The sequence below is a fragment of the Dermacentor andersoni genome, chromosome 2 (assembly GCF_023375885.2).
Source record: "Dermacentor andersoni chromosome 2, qqDerAnde1_hic_scaffold, whole genome shotgun sequence".
NCBI classification, from domain to species: Eukaryota; Metazoa; Arthropoda; class Arachnida; order Ixodida; family Ixodidae; genus Dermacentor; species Dermacentor andersoni.
This window is the reverse complement of record NC_092815.1, coordinates 233,226,562-233,251,045: the sequence shown is the minus strand read 5'-3', so window position 1 is coordinate 233,251,045 and position 24,484 is coordinate 233,226,562. Positions and strand designations below refer to the sequence as shown.

The following is a 24,484-nucleotide window of genomic DNA, read 5'->3' as shown; positions in this document are numbered from 1 at the left end:
AACGTGCCGAAAGTGCTCGAAAACGCTACGCGGCCACGCAAATGTTTTATTACACGCTAATAAACCCATGCTTTCCGGTAGGTGCCAGTAGCCAGTGCCTGGGCGATCGGCGGCAGCCATCTTTTATTCCTTAGGGAACAGGGCAGCACGCGGCTATTCAGAAGAAAACTCAGTTTTGTTTGGCATAATAATGCATCTTTAACGCGTACACGTCACTTTGACGCGGTGAGTTTTTGTGGTTTTGTGATATCACGTGACAGGCAGGTGAAGTGAGTGCAGCCCGAAAACTTTTGACCAATAGCCGAGGGCTAATGGCAAAAAGGCGTCGAATCAGAAATAGATATATTTCTTTTGTTCGGTCAGATCATGCATAATCAGTGTGCACACGTTCTATCAGATGGGGAGCTATCGCAGTTTTCGTGACGTCCCGTGACAGCCAGGCGAAGTGGGGGTAGTCCAAAAAAATTGGCTGGGGCTTAGCTAAGGTTAAGCCTGGATATCTGGAAGCGAAAAGGTTCGGTGATGCTTATGGTTTAGCTTATGGTTATGTTTTATGAGTTAGCCTAGGGTTATGCTTACGGTTTAGCTTATGGTTATGCTTTATGATTTAGCCTATGGATGTGCTTACGGTTTCACTTATGGATATGCTTATGGTTTAAGTTATTTATATGCTTATGGTTTAGCTTATGGTTATGCTTTATGATTTAGCCTATGGTTATGCTTACGGTTTCACTTATGGATATGCTTTGGTTAGCTTATGGTTATGCTATACGTGTGCCTTGTGAAGTTATGCAAATTGCTTATCAATGATATATACCATAAGTTATGCAGCATTATTAAACTTCTTTATTCATCATTGTTGGGCTCATTGTCTTGCGATTTCTGTACAGCCATCAACACAGCTCTCTGTATCGGTAGTATCACTCTCTTCTTCTTCCATGTTGAATGCGCACGCATATTCTCTGGCAAGCGGTTATATAGTCCGCCTCCACGATAAACACGCGCTTGCGGCGAATGTCAAACGATGGCGCATAGCACGCGGCAGTGGCCACCTGCGCCGACTCCGAGCACGCTTACGGAGCCAATTCAGACATACGCCGGCTCGCGCGAAGCGCGGTGCTGACTACACACACACACACACACACACACACACACACACACACACACACACACACACACACACACACACACACACACACATATATATATATATATATATATATATATATATATATATATATATATAGCCTAGTGAAGCTTTTCGCTTCGAGACTTTTTAACCAATTGCGTTGGGATGATTGCAGAATTGTAATAGAAAAGCGTGGAATAGTGTTACGTTACAGCGCCCAATACTACTCGTACACACAGATGTCGCTAGAGGTGGTGTGTTGATGGTTTCCATGCATCCCGCTTGCACGTTGTACTGACGGCACAGACGCGTTGCCTAGACGCTGTGATTGGTTTTGACTGGGGGTACCTACGTTGCACAGCGACGCCAAGTGTTGTAAAGTTCAAAGTTCAGTGCAAAGTTCTGGCACTTCCGCATTCACTGGCGACGCGTTTGCGCTTGGCACAGCGGAAGCAACGCCTGCGCATCTGAAGCTTTCCGCGTTCCTTTTCAATTGAATGACGTGGAGCATTCCTGAACTGTTTGGTCGGACGTGTTGCACAGAAGGCGGGGACGCGTGTACGACGATCTTACTTGAATTTGTAGAGCCGCTGCAGAGGGCGGGTTTAGCTGCAGAAGTCGCGATTCACGCTGATGTCGCTGGCTGGACGATGAGTTGGCTTGGTCGGAAGACAGCCTTCCTCCCTCGCCTCTGCTTGAATTCGTTAGAAAGTCATAAGATATTTCACTTGCTGGGACTTGTATTCTGTAACCGCTGGCGTGTCAGCGTGGTTCTACGATGAAGCCTCTTTCAGCTGCTGACGGCACAGGCGGTCCAGCGGTAAGGCCTTCATGAAGACGCGCCGCATCACGGCAGCACATACCCGTCTTGTGAAACCCCAAGACCCTCGAGTGCGCTAGTGCAGGAAGTGATCTCATCATAGAGATTGCGAAGCTTGTCGATATCTACTGAACTACAAATTGGTGTCATTGCGAGTAGGTGGCCGAGATGGTCATCGACCAGCATGTCATGACGGCCGAACCGGTCAGACAGCAACTTGATGGCGAAATCGTAGTTGGCCTCGCGGCGGGCCGGATACCCTGAATTGATCTTAGCTGACCCGGACAGGTATGTGAGCAGATATTTAAATTTGTCCATCTTGGATAGCGAGTCGTTGCCGTGAAGGCTTGCCTGGTACTGGTCCCAAAAGCCTTGCCAGTCGTGCCGCTCACCAGAAAAGAGCGGGATTTGCAGCTTGGGCAGAGCAACGCGTGAGAACGACGCCGCGGGCGACACTCAGGGCGATGCGGAAGGAGCAGCTGGGTGTGGTGTAGAGGCAAGTTGCGTTGTAGGACTTGCGGTGGAGTCCACGGAGGCAGGCAGTACCGGTGGACGCGACTCGGTAACGAGGCGCATGCTTGTCTTGATAAAACAGACCTTTTCTTCGTACTCGAAAGCTGCGGTCAGCTCCGCTTCCACGTCTTCATCCGTGAGCGTATCTTTTATCGCGCGGTCGAACTCGATGAGCTCCGCCTGCTTCGCTAAAACGAGCTCGAGATGCTGTTGCAGCACCCCCGTAGGGGCGGGGCGTTCTGACAACAGGGCGTCGATCGTAGCAATGGCCTGGGCCGCGCTTGGTGCGGAGTTGTTCCATTCCCGGAACGCGAAGGCGAGACGACCGGGTGGGTTTCGGCGCCACAATGAAATGCAGCAAACAACGATGGGATTTAGGCCCTGACGTCGGACTCGTTCGGCATCATGGCAGCAACTGTGCGAGCAGCGCCCGTGGCCGCAGCTCGTGCTTGCCGCACCTTGTTTATTTGAAACATGCGTAGCAGTCTTATTAACAAGGTGTCTAAGACCAAGTGTTTTATGTGTTTCATTAATAAAATACTACTGAAATTTAGCGAGAAAGATACCTTCACTTCAGTCCTTCAGATATTATTTGTATGTATTGAAAGATGTACAGGTTGACGTTCGTCTTACTTTAACGAGGCACTATAAAGCATAAGGCAGTCCCAAATAAGATCTCTACGAAAAGGAGGCGTAAAAAAAAAATTGATATTTAAAAATGACCGGCGCGAGTATACAGGCGAATTGGGTAAGTAAAACACTTATCAGGTGGTGTACTTCACGGGCAAATTTGTTTAGCTCAAAGGATACCGGTAGCAATCCTCTACCATGGAAACGAACAATTGTTGATGGAGGTAATCTAATGGGTAGGTATATTTTGCTGCATTTAGTACCAATTGTGTTCTTGTCTTGTCGGTTAAACCTATACATAAATACGACAGGAACCCGCAAAAGAAACTCGAAAAAACCAACTCGTGCGTACAATTTGCTTAAGTGCCCAGGCACTCTTCGGAACTCGCGTTCCGTTAAAGAACACACATGCACAGCGCAGGGCGCAATAAAAAAAAAACAGAAAGACGATGTAAAGGGTTTTCGAGCACTTTCAAAGCCCATATCGGTGTATATGCTACGTGCCTCGTCAGCCTCCCTTTGGTGTAGTAGTGTTCTTCGACCACAGATCATGGCACAGGCCACAGTTTTCTGCAGTCCTCAAATAGCCCGGCCCCCAGCTTAGTGTGCGGAATTGTCATTCAGAAGACACGTAATTTTAGAAGAAGCAACAAAATATATTTGGTTAGGGATAGCTAGTGAACATATTGTAACGCCGCACCGGAGGAGCATGGAAGAGAAAGGAGAAGCGGTGCGAGGTTTCCGTAGTGATCGGCTGTTTCGGACCATCCCCATGTCTTCTCTACCATTTTCACTCTAAACAAACCCATTCCTCATTTGTAACAAGTGGTGCAAGTGCTGGGTGCTGGTCACCCTGGACAACTTAGTCCTACAGGATCTTTGAAGAAGCAGACGCCTGGCTTGACTACCACCAGAGCCAAGAAACATGGCCGACGCCAGCGAGCGTCACAAAAATGTGACGTCAGCGAGCGTCACATTTTTCGGTGTACACAGCTTGTGTGCACAAAAATGCGCCCGTGTGATTTGGAGTCCATCCTCTGTGGCAACAGTTGTCCTACCAAGCGCACGATGAGTCCGCTGTCTCTGAGCGCAGCATTACACCGCCACCGAGCCAACTATGCCGTTCGCCATCCCTGCGTCGTCGTCAGTCGCCTTCCTCGCCACAGCTGGGAAACTAGCTGGTGCGGCCGATGGAGGTGTGGTCGCGGGACGGTCAAGCTCACCAATTCCTCCGTCTGTTATTATGCTGAAGAACAAGGTGTGTGTCTGTACAGACGGTGTAAATACTACTTCTCTTGCCTATATGGGTGCCGCTATTTCTGTTATGAGCTTTCGCTTGAGAGGTCACTTAGGACAGAAAGTTATGTTCGCGTGGGATCGCAAAAAAACTTTTCGTGGAGTTGGCAGTGAAACGTTGCGCCCTGTTGGTGTTCGTTCGGTTTTGGTTGCGATCTGAGGACAGAGCTTTGGAGCCGAGTACACTGTATTGGTCCACGCAACTCATTATGTTATTTTAGGCATAGATTTCCTACGTGAATGAAGCGTTACACTTGACTGTGACACTGGATAGATCTTACTCAGGAGCACGTTGCCGATCGCCATACTTTGTGATTTGCAGACCGCTCAAGCCGACGTGTTTTCGCTGTCTCAAGATGTAGGACAGCCATTTTGTTCCCAAGAGTTCTTCACGTGCCCGGATAGGTTCATTCAGCACTCTTGTCGAGCCAGATCCTAACGCGATTAAGAAGAATGTGTTCGTCCCTCGATCTATTGTTCAAGCCATCGACGGGCGCGCCTTCTTGTGGACAGGGAACACTTCTACGGAGTTTCTTGCCCTGCCAGTGGGACTTAAATTGGCAACATTTGAGGAGGAAGCCACAATTGCTGTACGAACAGTTGCAGCGTGTTCAGACATCAATCGACCATTGCCCAACTATTCGGATCACTTGGGACGTATTATAAATAAGTTGTTGTCGTCTTCCAAGCAGGACATACTCCAACAAGTGTTCGCCTGCTACACGTCAGTATTTGATTTTAAGCAACGCGAGCGCTCTCGGCTGTTGCCGGAATCCTGCAGGCACCACCGCTTCAACAAAGGACCAGCGACATCGATACCTCAGAAACCTTATCGCGTATCTCCCACGGAAATTAAGTGATCGCCGAGCAGGTCGACGACATGCTGCAGAAAGGCGCTATTTAGGAGTCTTGCAGTCCTTGGGCAGCTCCTGTTATACTAGTCAAAAGCAAAGACAACTTGTGGAGACTTTGTGTGGACTACCGCCAGCTGAATGCCGTCACAAAGAAAGACGTGTATCCCTTACCACGCATTGACGATGCTGTTGACTGCCTTCACTCTGCATCGTACGTTTCGTCGATTGACCTCCGGTCCGGGTACTGGCAGATACCGATGCACCCGTCTGACAGAGAAAAGACCGCTTTTGTTACGCCTGACGGACTCTATGAGTTTAATGTCGTGCCGTTTGGCCAAAGTAATGCCCCAGCAACCTTCTAGTGATGTATGGACTCCATCCTCAGTGGTCTCAAATGGGGTATTTGTATGCGTTATTTAGGTGACGTGATTATTTTCGACCGACCTTTCCACGAGCACAACCAGCGGCTGGGCGTTGTTTTGGACTGGATCCGGCCGGCTGGCCTCATTTTAAACTCTAAGATGTGTCGTTTCAGTGAGCGTCAAGCCCTTGTGCTGGGATATCTCGTCGACAAGGACGGTATACGGTGTTAAGAACGGCCTGCTGAGGTGCCGACATGCAAAGTTTTGCCAGCCAGCTGCGGCAGCGGCGTTGACATATTCTGGGAAGCCATCATCATTCTCTAGCCGAACGGCGCCACTAAGTTTACTGTGTGAGGAGGAGAATACGCCACGTCAGCGACTTTCTGTCGCGGGAATGCCGAGATGAGGTCGACGAACCAGGCTTTGTTACTGAACTCGCCAGCGCCGACCTGGTCTGCTGTGAGCCGGGGAGTTCCCGAGGGAACGTATTTGGCGGCACCTTTCCAGACGTAAGGCTCAGTTCTGCGAAGCCACTCTGGCCTCGGTGGCGACCGTGAAACCTGTGCGGAAGTGCGTGTGTGTGTGTGTAAGCCCTCCCGCTGAAAGGCGGCTCGGCTACGATGACTGGTCGAACGTTTTCCCTCACCTAGGGATCTAGGGAGGACAGAGTTTTTATAAGCAGCTGTTGTGTGGCTGCTCAGTGTGCTTTCTCTCGCAGTCATGATAGACTGATGAACTGCAACGTCCTCATGTAGATACTGTAAATGAACCCATATTCCTCGTTCTCGATAAGAAGCAGTCCTTCCCTTCAACAACGTCCTCAGCGTGGATAAGTTGGAAGACGGCATGGGCCAGCTACCATCTAATTCATGCCCGACTCCAATCCTTACAACGGCCAGATCCCCAGAAAATGTCTGCTGTTCACAACTTTAAGCAGCCAAAGACAGTGAAGACCTCAGAAGTTTTATGGGCCTTTGTTCCTGTTTTTCGCAGTTTTATTAAAGTCTTCGTCCCGCCTCCTTGTCCACTGACTCACCTGCTCCGCAAGGACACTCCCTACATATGGTCCGCTCAGTGCGAGACTGCTTTCTAGCAGCTGAAGTTTTTTCTCCCCTCTGCGCTTCTCCGCCATATCGATCCGGAGGTGTTCACACTGAACTGCATGCTGATGCAAGTGGTGTGGGCATTGGTGCTGTGCTCGTCCAGTTTCATGACGGACACCAACACGTCGTCGCGTACGCAAGTCGTGCCCTGACGAAACAAGAGCGCAATTATACAGTCACGGAACTGGAATGTCTTGCTGTTGTTTTCACCATCCACAAGTTCAGATCTTATTTGTATGGCCACCATTTCAAGATTGTCACCGACCATCATTCTCTCTGCTGGCTCGTTGGACTGCGTGACGCAGCCGGGAGGTTGGCTTGGTGCTCCTTGCGTCTTCAAGAATTCGACTTTTCTGTTGCTGATAAGAGTGATCGCTGCCACACAGATGCCGACTGCTTATCTCGTCTTCCCTCTCAGAGCGAGGGTACTGATGATGACGATTTCGACAACTACTTCACTACAATCTCGCCGGACTTTCCTGACTTTGCCATCTTCAAGAAAGAACAACAGCGCGACCCTTTACTAAAGCCGATTATTGATGCGGCCCATAGATCTAACCGAGCTACGCCGTTTCTGACTCGTGACCGTCTGCTTTACCACAAGAATTATTCAAACAATGGTGCTTCACTGCTGCTCGTCGTCCCAAAATGCCTGCGCCTTGCTGTACATCGGGCCATGCACTACGACCTTACATCTGGTCACCTTGGATTCTATTGAACGCTCCACCGCATCTGACAATGTTTCTATTGGCCTCAATGGACTCAGCAGTATGTCGCCATCTGTGATGTTTGCCAACGCCACAAACGACCGACTGCAGCTCCTGCAGTAACTCTGCAACCGGTTAGACCGCCGACTTCACCTTTTGAGAAAGTGGGTATAGTATTGTATTGTATTGTATTGGGTTTTATGGCGCATAAGCAACTCAGGCTATCATGCGCCAAACACATGGTATAAATTATTTCAAAATTGGGTATCCTCGGCGAGGTCCTTGTCCGGACAAGGACTCTGAGGAGCCCAACAAACCAAATGAAGACCTCAGCCTTCTTCTCAGGACTGAGAAGATGGGATAGGTGCATCATAAGATGCTTGAAAAAACTGGGTAATAATTTTTAGAATTAGTAGTTCTGTGATATATTATATTTCGTTTAGGATCGCTGCGTCTTTCAAAAAACTAAAAACAGATGAAGTTTCTACTAGTGGGTTATCTCCTAAAAGCAAACTGGGATGAAAGGGAATGCGTTCATTGTAAAATACAGTAAAATATTTTTTCCTTAGCCGTTCGAGTTGTGTGCACGAGAATAAAATGTGATTTATAGTAAGTGCATCTCCACATTTCTCACATAAGGGTTTGTTTTGTTTTGTCAGTAGAAAGTTATGTGTTGGTCCGTTCCCCAAGTCTTTCACTGGCTGCCGCTCGATAATTGTGTGCCGGTTAGACCGCCGACTTCACCTTTTGAGAAAGTGGGTATAGATTGACTTGGTCCGTTCCCCAAGTCTTCCACTGGCTGCCGCTGGATAAGTGTGTGCGTGTATTATTTAACAGGTTGTACTGAAACAATTCCACATGTCTCAGCTGCAGCATCCGATGCTTCGGAATAGTTTCTGCATTTGATTATCCTCCACCACGGGTCTCCTCGTGTGGTGATAAGTGATCGCGGCCGGCAGTTCACCGCTCACGTCGTGGAAGAGTTGCTACGCCTTTGTCGAAATCAATATGGTCATTCCAGGCCTTACCATCCGCAAATCTAACCGAATGCAACAATTGTACCCTCGTCAACATGCCTTCAGTGTATGTCTCAGCGGATCACAAGAACTGGGATGCCGTATTACCGTTTATCACGTATGTCTTCAACACAGCCAAGCATGGAGTCGCAGGATACGCACCTTCTTCTTCTACGCTCGCCATCCTCAAAGTTTTCTCGGCATCATACTTCCTTTTTCAGCTAAAGACGGTGCTTCTGTCACGCAGATATTGTGTCGTGCCGAAGAAGCACGTCGACTTGCCCGGCTAAGAACCCTATCGTCGCATGCTCATGCTAAGGCTCGCTACGACGCACAACGTCTGTCCGTTAGATTCGCCACCTGTGACTTCGTGTGACTGTGGACACCGGTTCGGAAAAGAGGACATTGCCAAAAGCTTCTTTTCAAGTATTCGGGCCCGTTCTTCATTCTCAAATACTTGAGTGAAGGGACCTATGTCATCGCTAAAGTGACGGCTGATAACCGCCGTTCACGCAAAGCACAAGTTGTGCACGTCGCGCAATTGAAATCGTACCATCAACGCGCACTCTGGCTCGCTCGGTGAGCTTCGTCTGCCCCGGAGGAAAATGCAACGCCGCACCGGAGGAGCGTAGAAGAGAAAGAAGAAGCGGTGCGAGGTATTCGGTGTGATCGGCTATTTCGGACTGTCCCATGTCCTCTCTACCATTTTCACTGTAAATAAACCCATTCTACATTCGTAACAATATCACAAGGTTGCCCAAGAAGACCACGTTATTCGTGACGCAGGTTCCAATGTGAAGGTCAGACTTAAACAAATATATAAATCTAGATTCTTTGGCGGTATTCTTGGATTGCAACGCTCGTCGCTGAAAAAAAAAAAAAAAAAAAGATGTATCCAGCTAGTTATCTGGCTTTTCTTCGAGAGTAAAGAATCAGTTAATGCTCCAGAAACGTTTCAACCGTGCTTACCAGCTGCAAAAATGGAGCTGGCTCGGCTTCCTCTTCAAATTTGCTGATTGGTTTCTTCTTCCTGGAAGGCGCAAGAAATTACATGCATACAATTTTTCTTAAGTGTGATGCGGATTGGAAACGCGCAATTTTCATTTAAAAATCATTTTTAATATTGTTGCCAAAGTACAATTCTACATTCGCTTTTCACGTTACGAAATACGGCAGAGCGCATCTCACGATGAGTGTATGAATGTTGACATTGTTGCTATTAATGTTGGAGCAGTGTGGCGACACAGCGCATTACCACCGCCGAGACGCGTCACATTCGGCACGTCTACAGAGCGAAGCTCATCCCTGGCTCCTCCCCTATGGCACAGCTGGTCACATGCAAACGTAGTATCGTGTCAGCTTCGCAAGTCGATTTTCTGAAAGGACGGTCAACAGAAATTGCGCTCCTTGCTCACGAAGATACTTAGATGCTGTCGAAAAGCTAATGGACACACTCCGCATATTTGTCTATTTTCGTATCAGCCACATCTTGTTCTCAAAAATCGAACGTTAAGACTTCCAAGGCATGTTTCTATCACTTGTATCAAGTTATGTGCAACACCGACAACAAATGGTACTTATAAAAAAAATCCTCACCTAATAAATCCAAACATGAAGATGTTCCACGAGGCAGTATATTGGGACCCTTATTGTTCATTATTTACATAATTTATACTAAAAATAATTTACCACAGATCGATAGCAGCGCTCAATACGTTATTTATGCACACGACGGCAGCATATTTTTTATCAGCGCCAACAATTCAACCGCAGGTCGAAAGTGCTAAGAATGTATCCGAGAGACCGTTTACCTGGAGTAAAACGTGATCGGTAAAAATTAACCATACAACAACTAAAACCCTTATCTTCTGGCCAATAGACATAGTACTTGAGATAAAGCCATCTTTAATACTCGGTTCTATCAAGCATGTTTTTGTCGGATATGTCTCAGTGCCATTCTGCAAGAAAAAATGATCCGGGGAGCTGTCTACTAATGCGAACGCGTTCTTTGTCTCGGCTGCTACTTCTTGTTTGCTTACTTATTTAGCTAGCTTATGCACATCTACCCTAGGAATGGTCGAGTAATTGTTTTATTCTATTACCGATTAATCATTCATCGTTTTAGCCTGTAATCGAACAACCACTTTCTATGTAGGTTTTTTCATCGATTAACTATTAATCGAAGTTCTTGTAGGGCGCATTAACACAGTCAAAACACACGTATGTACTTTTCAAGGAATCTTCAGCTTCACGTAACAGTTTATACAGAATGTTGCAGTACAGTAACAATGGCAGGGAAAGTGAGGATAGGCGTGCAAATGGGGAATAAAATATTCAAAGGCGTTCCTGCGTTTTCGTTTTTTATAACAGTAAGTTTATTTTTATGCTGATGAAGTGATGTCTTCCGAGTTGTCTCTGGTAGCCCGAAAATGGGTTGAACAGAAATAGTCCTATGCTACCCTAAACAAACAATAGTTTTGGATTAAAAACTGGTCATGAGATTTACTTGCAAAAAAATGCTGCAAAGCGTGCGTGACGGTTGCGAAACATGATAGAGCATGGTGCAACTAATCTACGAGATAAACCGGTTCTCAAAAAAAAAAAAAAAAAGTTCTCTCGTCCGAAAAAGTTTTATATATACAACATCAAGGGACTATAGAATTGTGAGCGAAATTTAAAATTCGTACTCAACTACTAGCCGACGCAAATTTTATGAATGAGTCTTGGGATCGTGTTTCCATTGAAAAACTGCGTAGATCATCATTTACTAGCTCGGGACTCAGCCACGCGATCTTGACCCTGTCCGCGAATGTTGTTATCATATGTAATTTTTTTTATTCAAGAAATGAAATTCTCGTATTTTACGTGCCAAAACCACCATAAGACAATGAGGCACGCCGTAATGGAGGACTGCGGATTCATTTTGACCACCTGTGGTTCTTTGACGTGCGCCTAAATGTAAGTACACGCTAGCGTTTTCGCATTTCGCCCCCATCGAAATGCGGCAGCCGCAGCCGAGGTCGAATCAGCGACCTCGAGCTTAGCAGCGCCACGCCATAGCCACTGGGCTACCACATAGCGCGGCGATATAGCATACACATTAAATATACAGCGTTTGTGGTTTTGCTAATGCCGCGTTTCGATGGGGGCGAAATGCAAAAGCGCCCCTGTCCTGTGCATTTGGTGCAAGTTAAACATCCCCTGGTGGTCAAACATAATCCGTAGTGCTCGACCACGGCGTGCCTCATAATCAAATGGTGGTTTTGGCTCGTAAAACCCCAGTATTAAAGCTTCCAATTTTCTTCTTAATGCTGTCACTTAAAGAAATAACATTTAAAATAAAATGGACAGTAATTGCAGAGCGCCGCACTACGCAAGACGCATTCAGAACGCAAGAAAACGCACGCAAAGTGAAGCTGCTCTATGGACGGAGCGTAGCAGACGGCACAGGCGGGTCCGTCGACTTACGTCATCGGAGCACCGTTCGTAGCACCGCCATCGGTCGCTGAAGAGGCTCATAAAGCTTAATATAGAATAATTCTTATTATTTTAAAGACGAAGTAGAGTTGGCACTAGTGCCCTTTGAAAAGAAGTTATAAAATTGATATTAGGGCAGAATGAAACAAGTTACCTGGCACTAGTGAATTCCTGTATTCTACAGTTAAAAAAGAAATAAGAAAAATTGAAAAAGTGAAAGGTGAAGTTCTAAAAGAAAGCCGCCAATATCATTACTAATATGGATGAGATTGTTCCAGTCGCTGAGGAGTTCTACAGAGAGTTATACAGTACCAGTGGCACCCACGACGCTAATACAAGAGAGAATACTCTAGAGGAATTGGACATCCCACAATTAACACCGAAAGAAGTAAAGAACGCCTTGGGAGCTATGCAAAGGGGAAAGGCAGCTGGGGAGGATCAAGAAACCGCAGATTTGTTGAAGAATGGTGGGCGGATTGTACTAGAAAAACTGGCCACCCTGTATACGCAATGCCTCATGACCTCGAGTGTACCGGAATCTTGGAAGAACGCCAACATAATCTTAATCCATAAGAAAGGGAACGCCAAAGTCTTGAAAAATTATAGACCCATCAGCTTACTGTCCGTTGCCTACAAGGTATTTACTAAGGTAATCGCAAATAGAATCAGGAACACCTTAGACTTGTGTCAACCAAAGGACCAGGCAGGATTTCGTAATGGCTACTCAACAACAGACCATATTCACACTATCAATCAGGTGATAGAGAAATCTGCGGAATATAACCAACCCTTATATATAGCTTTCATTGATTACGAGAAAGCGTTTGAGTCAGTGGAAACCTCAGCAGTCATGCAGGCATTACGGAATCAAGGTGTAGACGAGAGGTATGTAAAAATACTGAGATATCTATAGCTCTTTACAGCCACAGTAGTCCTCCATAAAGAAAGCAACAAAATCCCAATAAAGAAAGGCGTCAGGCAGGGAGATACGATCTCTTCAAGGCTATTCACAGCGTATTTACAGGAGGTATTCAGAAACCTTGATTGAGAAGAATTGGGGATAAGAGTTAATGGAGAATACCTTAGTAGCTTGCGATTCGCTGATGATATTGCCTTGCTTAGTAACTCAGGGGACCAATTGCAATGCAGGCTCACTGACATGGAGAGGCAAAGCAGAAGGGTGTTTATAAAGATTTATCTACAGAAAAGTAATGTTGAACAGTCTCGGAAGAGAACAGCAGTTTACGTAGCGAGGCACTGGAAGGGGTAAGGGAATACATCTACTTAGGGCAGGTAGTGACCGCGGATCCGGATCATGAGACTGAAATAATCAGAAGAATAAGATTGGGCTGGGGTGTGTTTGGCACGCATTCTCAGATCATGAACAGCAGCTTGCCATTATTCCTCAAAAGAAAAGTGTATAACAGCTGTGTCTTACCAGTACTCACGTACGGGGCAGAAACCTAGAGGCTTAGGATAAGGATTCTACTTAAATTGAGGACGACGCAACGAGCTATGGAAAAAAGAATGATGGGGGTAACGTTAAGGGATAAGAAAAGAGCAAATTGGGTGAGGGAACAAACGCGAGTTAATGACATCTTAGTTGAAATCAAGAAAAAGAAATGGGCATGGGCAGGACATGTAATGAGGAGGGAAGATAACCGATGGTCATTAAGGGTTACGGACTGGATTCCATGAGATTGCATGGGCAATCGAAATTCCAAAGGAAATTGTAGAATCAGATTCTGTGGATGACTTATTTTGGTTGCTGATGAAAGTATTTGAGCGCGTAGTATAAAGATGATGAGTTGGTTGAATGATTGGACACTAGTGCACGTGTGATTGTATACTGCCTTATGATTTCAAATGTAAATATTGCAATGTGCTGAATAGTTGTGTTTTATTGATCCCCGATAACTACAAGAATGTGATACGACTAATAATGGAATTGTTTTGAGGACCTTTTGTTATTCCTTGATTCATGAGAAACAAAGAAAGTGTCTTGTGATGAATGCCAGTGCTGTTGTATGGTAGTTTCCTTTTCTTTTCGATATTTTTTTTCTTTTTCTTCTTTTCCTGTTTTTCCCATGCCTATATGTATTTTTACAATCCAATTCCTGTTTGGGCCTGTGCAAAGGCCTACAGTATTAAGAGCAAGCTTTAGCTCGGGGCGAACTCCGACGCGGCCTATTCAAATACATGTAAAACGCAAATACGTTTTTCCTGAAATAACCCCTGGACCGATTTTACTGAAACTTGTTGCATTTGAGAGAGAAAGTTGAATTCTAGTGACCGTTGGCAGCGAAATTTCGATGTAGGGCTCGAAGTTTCTTAAAAAATTTTCAAATATTTGATAGTTTGAAATAAATAGAAGCACGAAGTTTACAAATTCATAGCTCTGCATAAAAAACTGATATCACGGTTCTGTAAACGGCATCCATTAGATCATTCAAAGCGGACAAATTCAATTTGTCATTTTACATCTTACGTGAATTTGTTAGGCTGGTTACAAGGGTTCTGCAAAAGTTGTATTTCCATATTACCAAATTTTTTTAAATTCATGTGTAACATCAATTTTGTCCGCTTTAGATGTACTATTAGATACAATTCACAGAATTGTATTATCATTTATCGTTGTTGAGTTACATAGTTGTAAACTTGATAGTTTCGTCTTTCGAAAATTTTTGATTTTTGCCAATATTTAATAACAAATTGACGACTTAACTCGAAAATTCAAGACCAACAGTCATTAGATATTAAGTTTTTCTTTTAAATTCAACAAACTTCGTCAAATTTGGTGCAGTGGTTGCCGAGGAAAACGAATTCTCCTTTTACATGTATTTGGATAGGAGCACCCGAGCTAAAGCTTCCTCTTAAATAAAAAAAATAGAAGAGAAGCGTAGCAGGGGGCGGCAGAGAGTTAGGTGGGCGGATGAGATCAAGAAGTTTGCAGGGACAACATGGCCACAATTAGCACATGAGCGGGGTAGTTGGAGAAGTATGGGAGAGGCCTTTGCCTTGCAGTGGGCGTAACCAGGCTGACGATGATGATGATTATTATTATCAATTTCTACTAAAATATGCAAGAAATCGCAATATGCACAAGGGAAAAGAAAACTACTGGTTAATGATTATTTTATTTTCCTAGCAGACGACCGGGCACGGAACAGCACCTTTAAGATGTGTTCGTCCCCTGACTGGTCGATGAAGCCTGTAAATTCCACAGTGCTGCACGGAACTACCGAAACAGAGTATAGCACCGCCGCCGCGAATCCTGCGCGTAGCCTACGAAATGCACGGCGTGCCGGTGCGTGCGAGTGCCGAGTAACGCGTCATGCGGCAATGGGGCTCTTCTCTCAGACGTCTTCCTGGACATGCTGCGCCATCTAGTGGCACTGCCGATAAGTGTGCGCGTGGCTTCCGAGACGAGAAGCGTGGCGCACCATTGGCTGCGAACGCTGAGAATTATTCCCTCGTTTGCCGCACACTCATAGCAGATACTGAATGACCCAAATTGGTGAGAGGTTCATTAAAGAGTGGCATATACCCAGTGGATTCATGGCGCAGCTCGTTAAAGTGTTGGCGTGAAAGATGTTCATTGGAAAGTGGCACATACCCATTGCAATTGTGGCGCAGCCTGTGCTGGGGGGCTATAACGTAAAACTATTCCAAACTTCTCTATTCCAGTTGTGCAATCAGCCATCCGCGATACGTCCAAAATTGTTTTGGACCCCCCCCCACCCCTCACACTTCACTTCTCTGTCACGCGACGTCACGAAAACCGCAATAGTCCCCTCCCCATCTGATATGACGTGTACACACTATTATGCATGATGTGACCGAACGAAAGAAAAATAGTTATTTTTGATTCGACTCCTTTTCGCCATTAGCCCTCAGCTATTGGCGAAGTCTTCGGGCTGCACCCACTTCACCTGCCTCTCACGCGACGTTACGAAACCGCAAAAACTCACCGCGTCAAAGTGACGTGTATGCGTTAAAGAAGCATTATTATGCCGAACAAAACTGAATTTTTTTCTGAATAGCCGCAGGCTGCCCTGTTCCGAAAGGAATAAAAGATGGCTGCCGCCAATCGCCCAGGCACTGGCTACTCGCACCTATCGGAAAGCATGGATTTATTAGCGTATAGTAAAACTTATTGCGGGGCCGCATGACGTTTTCGAGCAATTTCGGCACGTTTACGACCTCGTTCTGCCAACTCTTTGCTGAGGATACATTTTAGCGTCATTGTTAAGCTGCCGTTGCATGCCGCCGAGGTTGTCTACGAGCCACCGCAAGGTGAGGGAAAGTGGACCAATCGCAGACGCCGGCACCAACGTCTTCATGCGGTTATCGATTTCCAATGCCGTGCCTCGGCCCCATCGAATCCTTGTCCATTTCATCGTGCTCCTCGCCTTTTGGCAGCTAATTAGATAAGACAAGCCGCTCAGTGTAGGCAACGTTACTCGTTTTTCAAGCAAACAAAACTGACCGCCTACGAACGAGGAGAGTGTGTGATTGGTCTATTGGGACAACCCTGCGGGTCACCGCCCGATGCTTGCGTCACATGTTAAGCAAATTTCACGTCAGGAAATTGGAATAAAAACACATTGGAATAGTTTTACGTTATAGGGCCCCTGGGTTGCTATCCACGATGAACCCATGTGACGTGCGTTCGATTCCACTCAAAATCGGAATAATTCAAGGCATCTTTGTCGTCATTGTAGAGCGACATATACAGACTGGCACATACCTAGTTAGCTAAGTTGGCGTAACATTGGTTCATTGAAGACCAACACAGATCGTGTGGTGCGTACCGAGTGCTCCAAGTCAGCATTAAAGAGTTTCTTCGAACAGCGGTACCTACCGAATCCCGCACCTGCAGTAACCCATGTCGGCGTGAAAGAATTTATTTAAAGAGCGGCACGTGCGTGAGCATTGGCTCAGACTGAGTGGCCCAAGTTGACCGGATGGTTCTTTCCGAACTGTGTCCCTGAGGACAGCCGCCTGACTACGACTATTCGACCACGGAACACCCAGTACCTCAGGTAGGTGGGAAAATGGTTATATACAAACAAAGAAACGAACAAACAAACAAACCAACAAGCAAGCAAACAAACATAGGTACAAACATATCCCGAAAAGCGCGTGAAGTACACTAAAGACATTGAAGAAGAAGAAGAGGCTGCGCACGGTTGCACCGCACATGGGTTCCGCCTTTACATCGCTAAACCCTGGATAATTGACGTCAGCGCCGCCACAACCAGCCTCAATCGACTCCTTACGTCGAGCGGAACACGTGGACACCGAAAGCTATACTGTGAGTCGCTTGCTCCACGAATTACCGGACTCTGAACTTCGCAAGAGGCGCCCGCCCAGCTAAGCCTAACGACGGGTACAGTCTAGCCGAAGACCTTGACCCAGTTCGGCGCACCAATGGCCACCAATGATGGCACCGACATGAATCTCGAGCACGCACAAATCCCCCTTCCCGATGAACCTGCCGGCGGAGACTGGCTCACTGTTAAGTACGGTCGGAAGAAAACATCGACTCCCACCAATCCACCCCTCCAACCCCGACGCCCATTGCTTCCCCGACAAGCGCGACTCCCACCGCTGCCCCGAAATGACTTCAAGGTAATCATCCGCCCCCGAGAAGGACTCAACCTTGCCACCTGGACCACGCCACAGATTGCTGAAGGCATCAAGCTGGCATGTCAGCACCCCACTACTGAGCACGTACGGACCCTTACTGTAAGAATTGACCCTGTACAAAACATCGCTATTGCTAGCACACCAAACGAAGAGCTAGCTATGGGTATCCGTCGCATCACTACAATTCAGCTGGACGGTCGAGAATTTGTAGTCGCGGCATATGTGGCGGCACCCGACAGCTCCGTCAAAGGGGTCATTCACGGCATTCCCGCAGGAACTCCCACAGAAGTCCTCCTTAGCGGGCTCTATGCACCTAGCCGAGAAATCTTACATGCCCGTATGCTCGGACAAACCGCTGCGGCAGTGATCACATTCACTGGCAAGGCTGTACCCTTCTACGTGCGATACTACAGCGGTGAAGTACGATGCAAGCCATACCGACCAACCACTCATTTCTGCCGCATCTGCCACCAAGTCGGCCACCGGACCGATGTATGCCCAACTCCAGAAGTAAACGTATGCCCCCTATATGGGACACGGAACCCCACTCAGGACCACCTCTGTCACCACCGGTGCGCCTTATGCCAGGGGCCTCATCCTACGGCTTCCAAGGAGTGTCCTGATCGACTGAAGAAGGCATCTTCAGCATCCCAAAGGACCAGCCGCAGGGACTACTCACGGTCGAAGTCTCAGTCACGTACAGACCAGCAATGGAAGCGTTCCCGCTCCAGATCTCGCTCCTGCTCGCAGAACCAACAAGGAGGGACCCGGAACCTCAGCGGACCTGCTGTACCGGGATCACAAGCGGTGAGCTGGTTAGCACGGCTTTTCCCCTCTCACGCAGTCCCCCAAGACAACACCCTCTCATCGCGTCTGCACACAGCACCCACCCCACACTATTCTTCAACCATACACAATACTGATGTTCAACTGCAAATTCTAGCTGAACTAAAGACCATCAGAGAAGAAAACAACAAACTTTGCACGCAGATTGCGGAACTATACGCCACTCGTACTGCCACTCAGCATTCCACACCATTAACCGCACCCTCAATGCCATCATCTTCGGAACGTTCTGAACCCATGATTCTCGCGGAATCAGCAAAACCGACAGAAATCGCACAAGTCGAGAAGAAAGTTGATGTACTACAACGGCAGCTTCTAGCGATGCAACAAAGCATCCAGCAACTGGAAAGTGTTATTGAAGAAACACGGCTCGCGAAAGATCAGCGACGCAAGAAAGTTAGAACACTAGTACAACAGGAAGTAGAGCAGGGAAACCCTGCCGATCCACCCGTCAGCCAGGACGAATAGCAAAACCAACCACAGGAACGGAAACCCACTCATAATCTGGCAATGGAATTGTCGCAGCTACAAACGCAAGCAAGCATCAATGAGACAGTACATAAGTAACGCCAAAACGACACCAAGCGTAATCGCACTACAGGAAACAGGCATACACCCAACTCAAACTGGCTACAACACACATACCACCACGCCTGAAAGCCGCGTGGCCACACTTACAGCTAAAACGCTCACAACCACACAACACACAATAAACGGCAGTGACGTCGATCATAACCTAACTGAGATCCTGCCGCTCCAACGAAGCCGAAAGAGCCTTTTCATACTGAATATATACAGCCCACCCAAGCAGAAGCAGGCCAAGTTCGACTACTTGATCACTAAAGCGATTGGCATAGCCAAAAATAATAGTCTGCTGATTGTAGGCGACTTCAACGCGGCTCACCAGGCATGGGGCTACACGACGGCCACATCAAAAGGCACTGCACTCCAGTACACGATCCAGCAGCACCGTCTCACCATCCTCGCAGACCCCGCATACCCCACACATCTAGGAAACAGCGTCTCCCGATATACATGCCCTGACCTCACCCTCACCAAAGGGATACAACAAGCTGCCTGGCACAACACGGAGGTAACTCTGGGCAGTGACCACTGCATACTTGCCACCACATTGAACGTTACGCATGCACGCCACCCGATAAAAAGATAACACTCACAGATTGGACAGCTTTTCGCAAAGAGCGAGCGGATGACTCCTCAATGGGTATTACGGATCTCGAGCAGTGGGTACGAGACCTCCAACCACACTCACCACAGACATACAGGCCGTAGACCCGCACCTTCTTCTCCTCTGGGAAGCACGTCGAGGCCTTGTTAGGAGATGGAAGCGCAAAAACATAATCGTAAATTGAAACTACGTATAGCGAAAGTCACGGCAATCGCGGAATTTTATGCTGGGGAGCTCACCCGTCACAACTGGCGACAACTATGCAACAAGTTGCAGGGTAATCTTAGCACGGCCAAAACATGGTCGCGGCTGCGCCATCTTCTTGACCCCACACAAAGCAAGGCAATTAGCCCGCAAACAATTCAACGTATCCTCCACAGCCATCCGGGTTCTGATGACGAAATCCTGGAGGAGTTGCGGGTGCGGTACATAGGCGATTTCGAACCCGCACAAGGACAACCTCCAACCTACAACGGGAGCGACAATTACGACCTCGACAAGCCGATCACTATCACTGAGGCGCAACAAGCACTTCATGCACGCACACGAAACACCACCCCAGGCGAGGACAAAATAAATAACAAGCTCCTGCGCAATCTGTATGATGGCACCATTGAATCTCTAACTGACCTCTTTAATCATCACTGGGAAGCGGCTAGGCTACCAGCAGACTGGAACCACGTGGGCATCATACTCATTCCGAAGCCAGGCAAACTCTCCAGCTTAGAAAATATAAGACCAATCTCACTGACTTCACGCCTAGGCAAGCTTCTGGAACATGTCATTCTGAACCGGCTTCAACCTTACCTAGAATCCAACGACCTCTTTCCCGAAACAATGTTCGGATTCCGGCCCCACCTTTCTACCCACGACATCCTTCTTCAGCCGAAGGAACAAGTCCTTGAACACATCTCACCGCACAACAACGGAGCGATTTTAGCTCTTGATCTCAAAGGCGCTTTCGACAATGTGGCTCACCATACCATCCTTACAAACCTAAGCCTCACAAACTGAGGTCGTAATACTTACAATTATATACGCGCCTTTCTAAGCAACCACACAGCCACAATAGGCATTGGCTCACTCAGAACCCCGACGTTACCTACCAGCAACAAAGGAACCCCACAAGGTGCTGTTCTATGACCCACCCTTTTCAATATTGCTATGATGAAATTACGTGACAAACTCAACGCAATACCAGGAATCAGGCATGCAATATATGCCGATGACATCACTATCTGGACCACCACCGATTCCGAAGGAGAGAAACAAGAAGCCCTTCTACAAGCGACCGACGTCGTCCAGCAATATGCAAAAACGAGTGGTCTCCGGTGCTCCCCCGAGAAGTGGGAACTATTAGTCGTTCGACAGAAGTCACCAAGAAAACTCAATGAACTACCGCACATCACACTCACCCTCGACGACAAAGAAATACCCACAGTAAACCGCGCCCGCATTTTCGGACTCCACATACAACAGGACGGCGGAGGCGCATACACCATCCAACGACTCAAGCAGACCACCTTCCAAATCATGCGAATGGTCAGCCGTATCACCACCAAACAATACAGACTGAAAGAAGACATAATACAGCTCGTCCAGGCCCTGATAATCAGCCGCATGGCCTACGCTGCCCCGTACTTGCCCCTTACTCCCAAGGAGATAGATCAATTAGACGTACTTCTTCGGAAAGCCTACAAGCAAGCGCTCAGCCTACCACCAGGAACAGCGACACTCAAGCTTGAAGCCCTAGGAGTCCATAATACTATAAGAGAAATTACAGACGCCCACCTCACAAGCCAACGAGAACGACTAGCCCTCACACCAACAGGCAGAACAGTCCTAGCGTGCCTAGGCTACCCCACATACGGCAAAGGCCACGAACAAGCAATTCATCTGGCCCCCGACTTCCGGGAGCACATAAAGGTAGCCCCTATCCCCAGAAGCATGCACCCGGAACATCATGCCGATCGTCGCCAAGCTCGCGCGAAAATTCTACTGACAAAATATGGCAGTCTCCCCACCACACTATACACAGATGCCGCGCAGTACCCCCAAAAAGCAGCCATGACGGCCAGCGTTGACGACTATAACCTACAAGAGGTGGTCTCGATGACGGTCCGCACTGCCAGCGCCCTCGTGGCGGAGGAGACAGCCATCGCCGTGGCCATCGCCTCTAGTCTGACCAACGAGTACGTCACAATTATTACTGACTCCCAGGCAGCTTGCCGTAGCTAGGCGAGAGGCAGAATATCTTCAATCGCCCACCGACTCCTCAAACAAGCCTCCCAATTCCCGGACGTTGAAATAGTGTGGACTCCAGGACACGAGTCCCTCCGTGGAAATCAGCGTGCGCACGCTGTTGCCCGAGCTCATGCCTCCCGGGCGCCGCAAGAGAGGGATACGGCCGCATCCATGGAGCCCGTACCTTTACAATACAACGCCATACTACACCACAGATTGAACAGACGACAATACCCACCTCCAGACAAGACCCTCTCACGTGAAGACGCCGTAACATGGCGACAACTACAAACCAACACATACCCCCATTTAAGCAGACTACACGCAATACACCCTACACTATATTCATACAAATGTCCTCTTTGTATTGAGGGTATTTGGGGCTGGTCAAGCTGCTACGAGCAGCTTTTTTCCCCACTTTACCCCCGCAAAGCTGTATTTAGTTTTTGTGGAAATAAAGCATACATACATACATACATACATACATACATTGTAATGATTACGCCTCCCTATATCCCACCACATGGGCGTGCCCAAACGTGAAGGCGGCCCCGCAAACACCCAACCCCACACCCGAGCAGTAGGAGGCCGTGCTGACTAGTTCGGACCCTCACAATTAGCAGGGTCCGCACTGCTGTCGAGTTGCTGTCTCCCGGGCCCGCCGCACCAGCAACTGGCGCGGCGGGCCCGGGAGACAGCAAGAGCCGCAGGAGCCCTGGACTAAGGGCGCCTCCCGCACAAAGAGAACCTGCTTGTCCTTTATTTTTTTTAAATAAATGTTTCTCCTCCTCCTCCTCTACACTAAAAAGCTAACGCATGAATAAAGATTCAGTGGAACCTAGCGATGTCGCCGTGAAGTCCGGGTGTTTAATTGCGCCCGTTTGATACCGGTTTGATTCCGCCCACTACCGGATAAATTGATGCGTCATCATTCGCACACTTGCGGAGGCAGTGTACCTGTGTACGTATATGTATGTTTGCATGTTTGTATCTAACCCTTTTCCCGCCGACTTGGGTCACTGTGTGGTCCATAGACGAATATTTCGGGAAAGCTGTGCTGAAGGAACAGGGCTGGAAACCAACCGTTGGACCAGCTTGAGTCACTGAGTATGCATCAGTCTGTACGTGTGTTTCGCTTTTCAACGAGCCTCTATCACGCGCACATGAGTCCCTGTATATGCGGTACGGGGTGTGTATTGCTCTTCAATGGAACTTTTTGACGCCGTCTGGAGCACTGGGTATGTGCCACTCGGTCTGTTCAATGAACCTCTTTGATGCCAATTTGGGTTACTGGCCAACAGGTGCGTGCCGCTCTTCAATGAGCGCCTTTTGACGACAACTTGAGTGGCTACGCATGTGCCACTGGGAGTGTGCCGTTCTACAATGACGAAAAAGATCCCCTAAATTTATTCGACGCTAGCTGGAATCGATCCCAGGTCACAAGCGTTCCTCAAGGACAGCAACCCAATGCTTTAGCAGGGTGCGCCTGAAAGGCACTAACCATGTGCCGCTTTTCAATGAAGCTCTCTCCATATTGGGCCACTAAGTATGTGCCATGATGTGTGCGACAAGCGAGGGAATCATTCTCAGCGTCTGCAGGCGCCGGCGCGCCACGCTCCTCATCTCGGAAGCCACGCGCGAACTTCAAGGCAGCGCTACTAGATGGCGCAGCCTGTCCGAAAGGAAGCGCGAGGGAGGCGCGACCTGTTGCTCGCGGTCTCAGCGTTTACACGCCACGCCATGGGTGTGCCATGTACTTCGGGAGCGACGCGCAGGCTTCGTGGCAGCGGCGCGATATCGCGACGAGAGTTTTCACGGAAGAGCAGAAGAGGAGTCCCGCTGCAACACACGCCATGCATACCTCATACATAAGTCGTTTCGGCGGTAACAATACAATGTATGGCTATGTTGATTGAATCCTAACGCACTGTAATCATCTTTTATCATGTTTGGGCCACGTTATTTTGTCATCCAAGAGTGGCGCATACCGAGTGACCGAAGTTGATATAATGGTTGGTTTCGAACGCGGTTCCCTCAGCACAGCTGCCCGATACGCATCAGACCATAGACAACCCAGTTACTCAAGTTGGAGGAAAAAGGGTTAGATAGAGACAAACATACCGCAAACTATGTGAACTGTCCATAGAATGCCAATCGTATTAGAAATGCTACAGTATCGCCTGTAACGTGTAGCAGCGACGTGACAGCTGGCAAAGTATATTGTGTTTTAAGCCTTTAACAATTTGCTGTGGTGCTTGTTGCAGTGAACACTCGCAGGTACATTGAGTAACCTCCTTTCGTAAAGTAAAAAAAAGTGAATCCTATTTGAGCAAGTTGCCTCTCTCAGTGGTGAATCAAAGACTCGCCTTTTCTTCCTCCTCGTACATATCCGGACTTTAACATTGGTCTTTACCAAAACAACCCTTGAGCCTCTTAGTGCTCGATTCGTTCTAATCTTCCCAAATTTACCTTTTGGCTACCCAAGTAATACGCCAAATAACAAGACTACGTCATTGTCATTCAATATACTTGAGATGAAGCCGAACGCTAGAAGAATAAGACCATCAAAGACAAAGCAGACACGCTTAAGCGTTGACATTACATGTAGAAGAAAACCTAATTTAGCAACGCCTCTGCAAGAGGGAA

The 24,484-nt window shown here is 47.7% G+C and overlaps 1 protein-coding gene across 4 annotated transcripts in view; it reads right to left on the bottom strand.

Annotated features, from left to right (window-relative positions):
- The window catches only part of LOC126539943 (ATP-dependent translocase ABCB1-like), a 139,659-nt gene that overhangs the window by 103,799 nt on the left and 11,376 nt on the right, over positions 1-24,484 (bottom strand). For all 4 annotated transcript variants that reach the window (XM_055075738.1, XM_050186762.2, XM_050186766.2 and 1 more), the window contains one exon: positions 9,400-9,460. In XM_055075738.1, the coding sequence (XP_054931713.1) occupies positions 9,400-9,460 (61 nt within the window). The remainder of the gene's footprint in view (positions 1-9,399; positions 9,461-24,484) is intronic.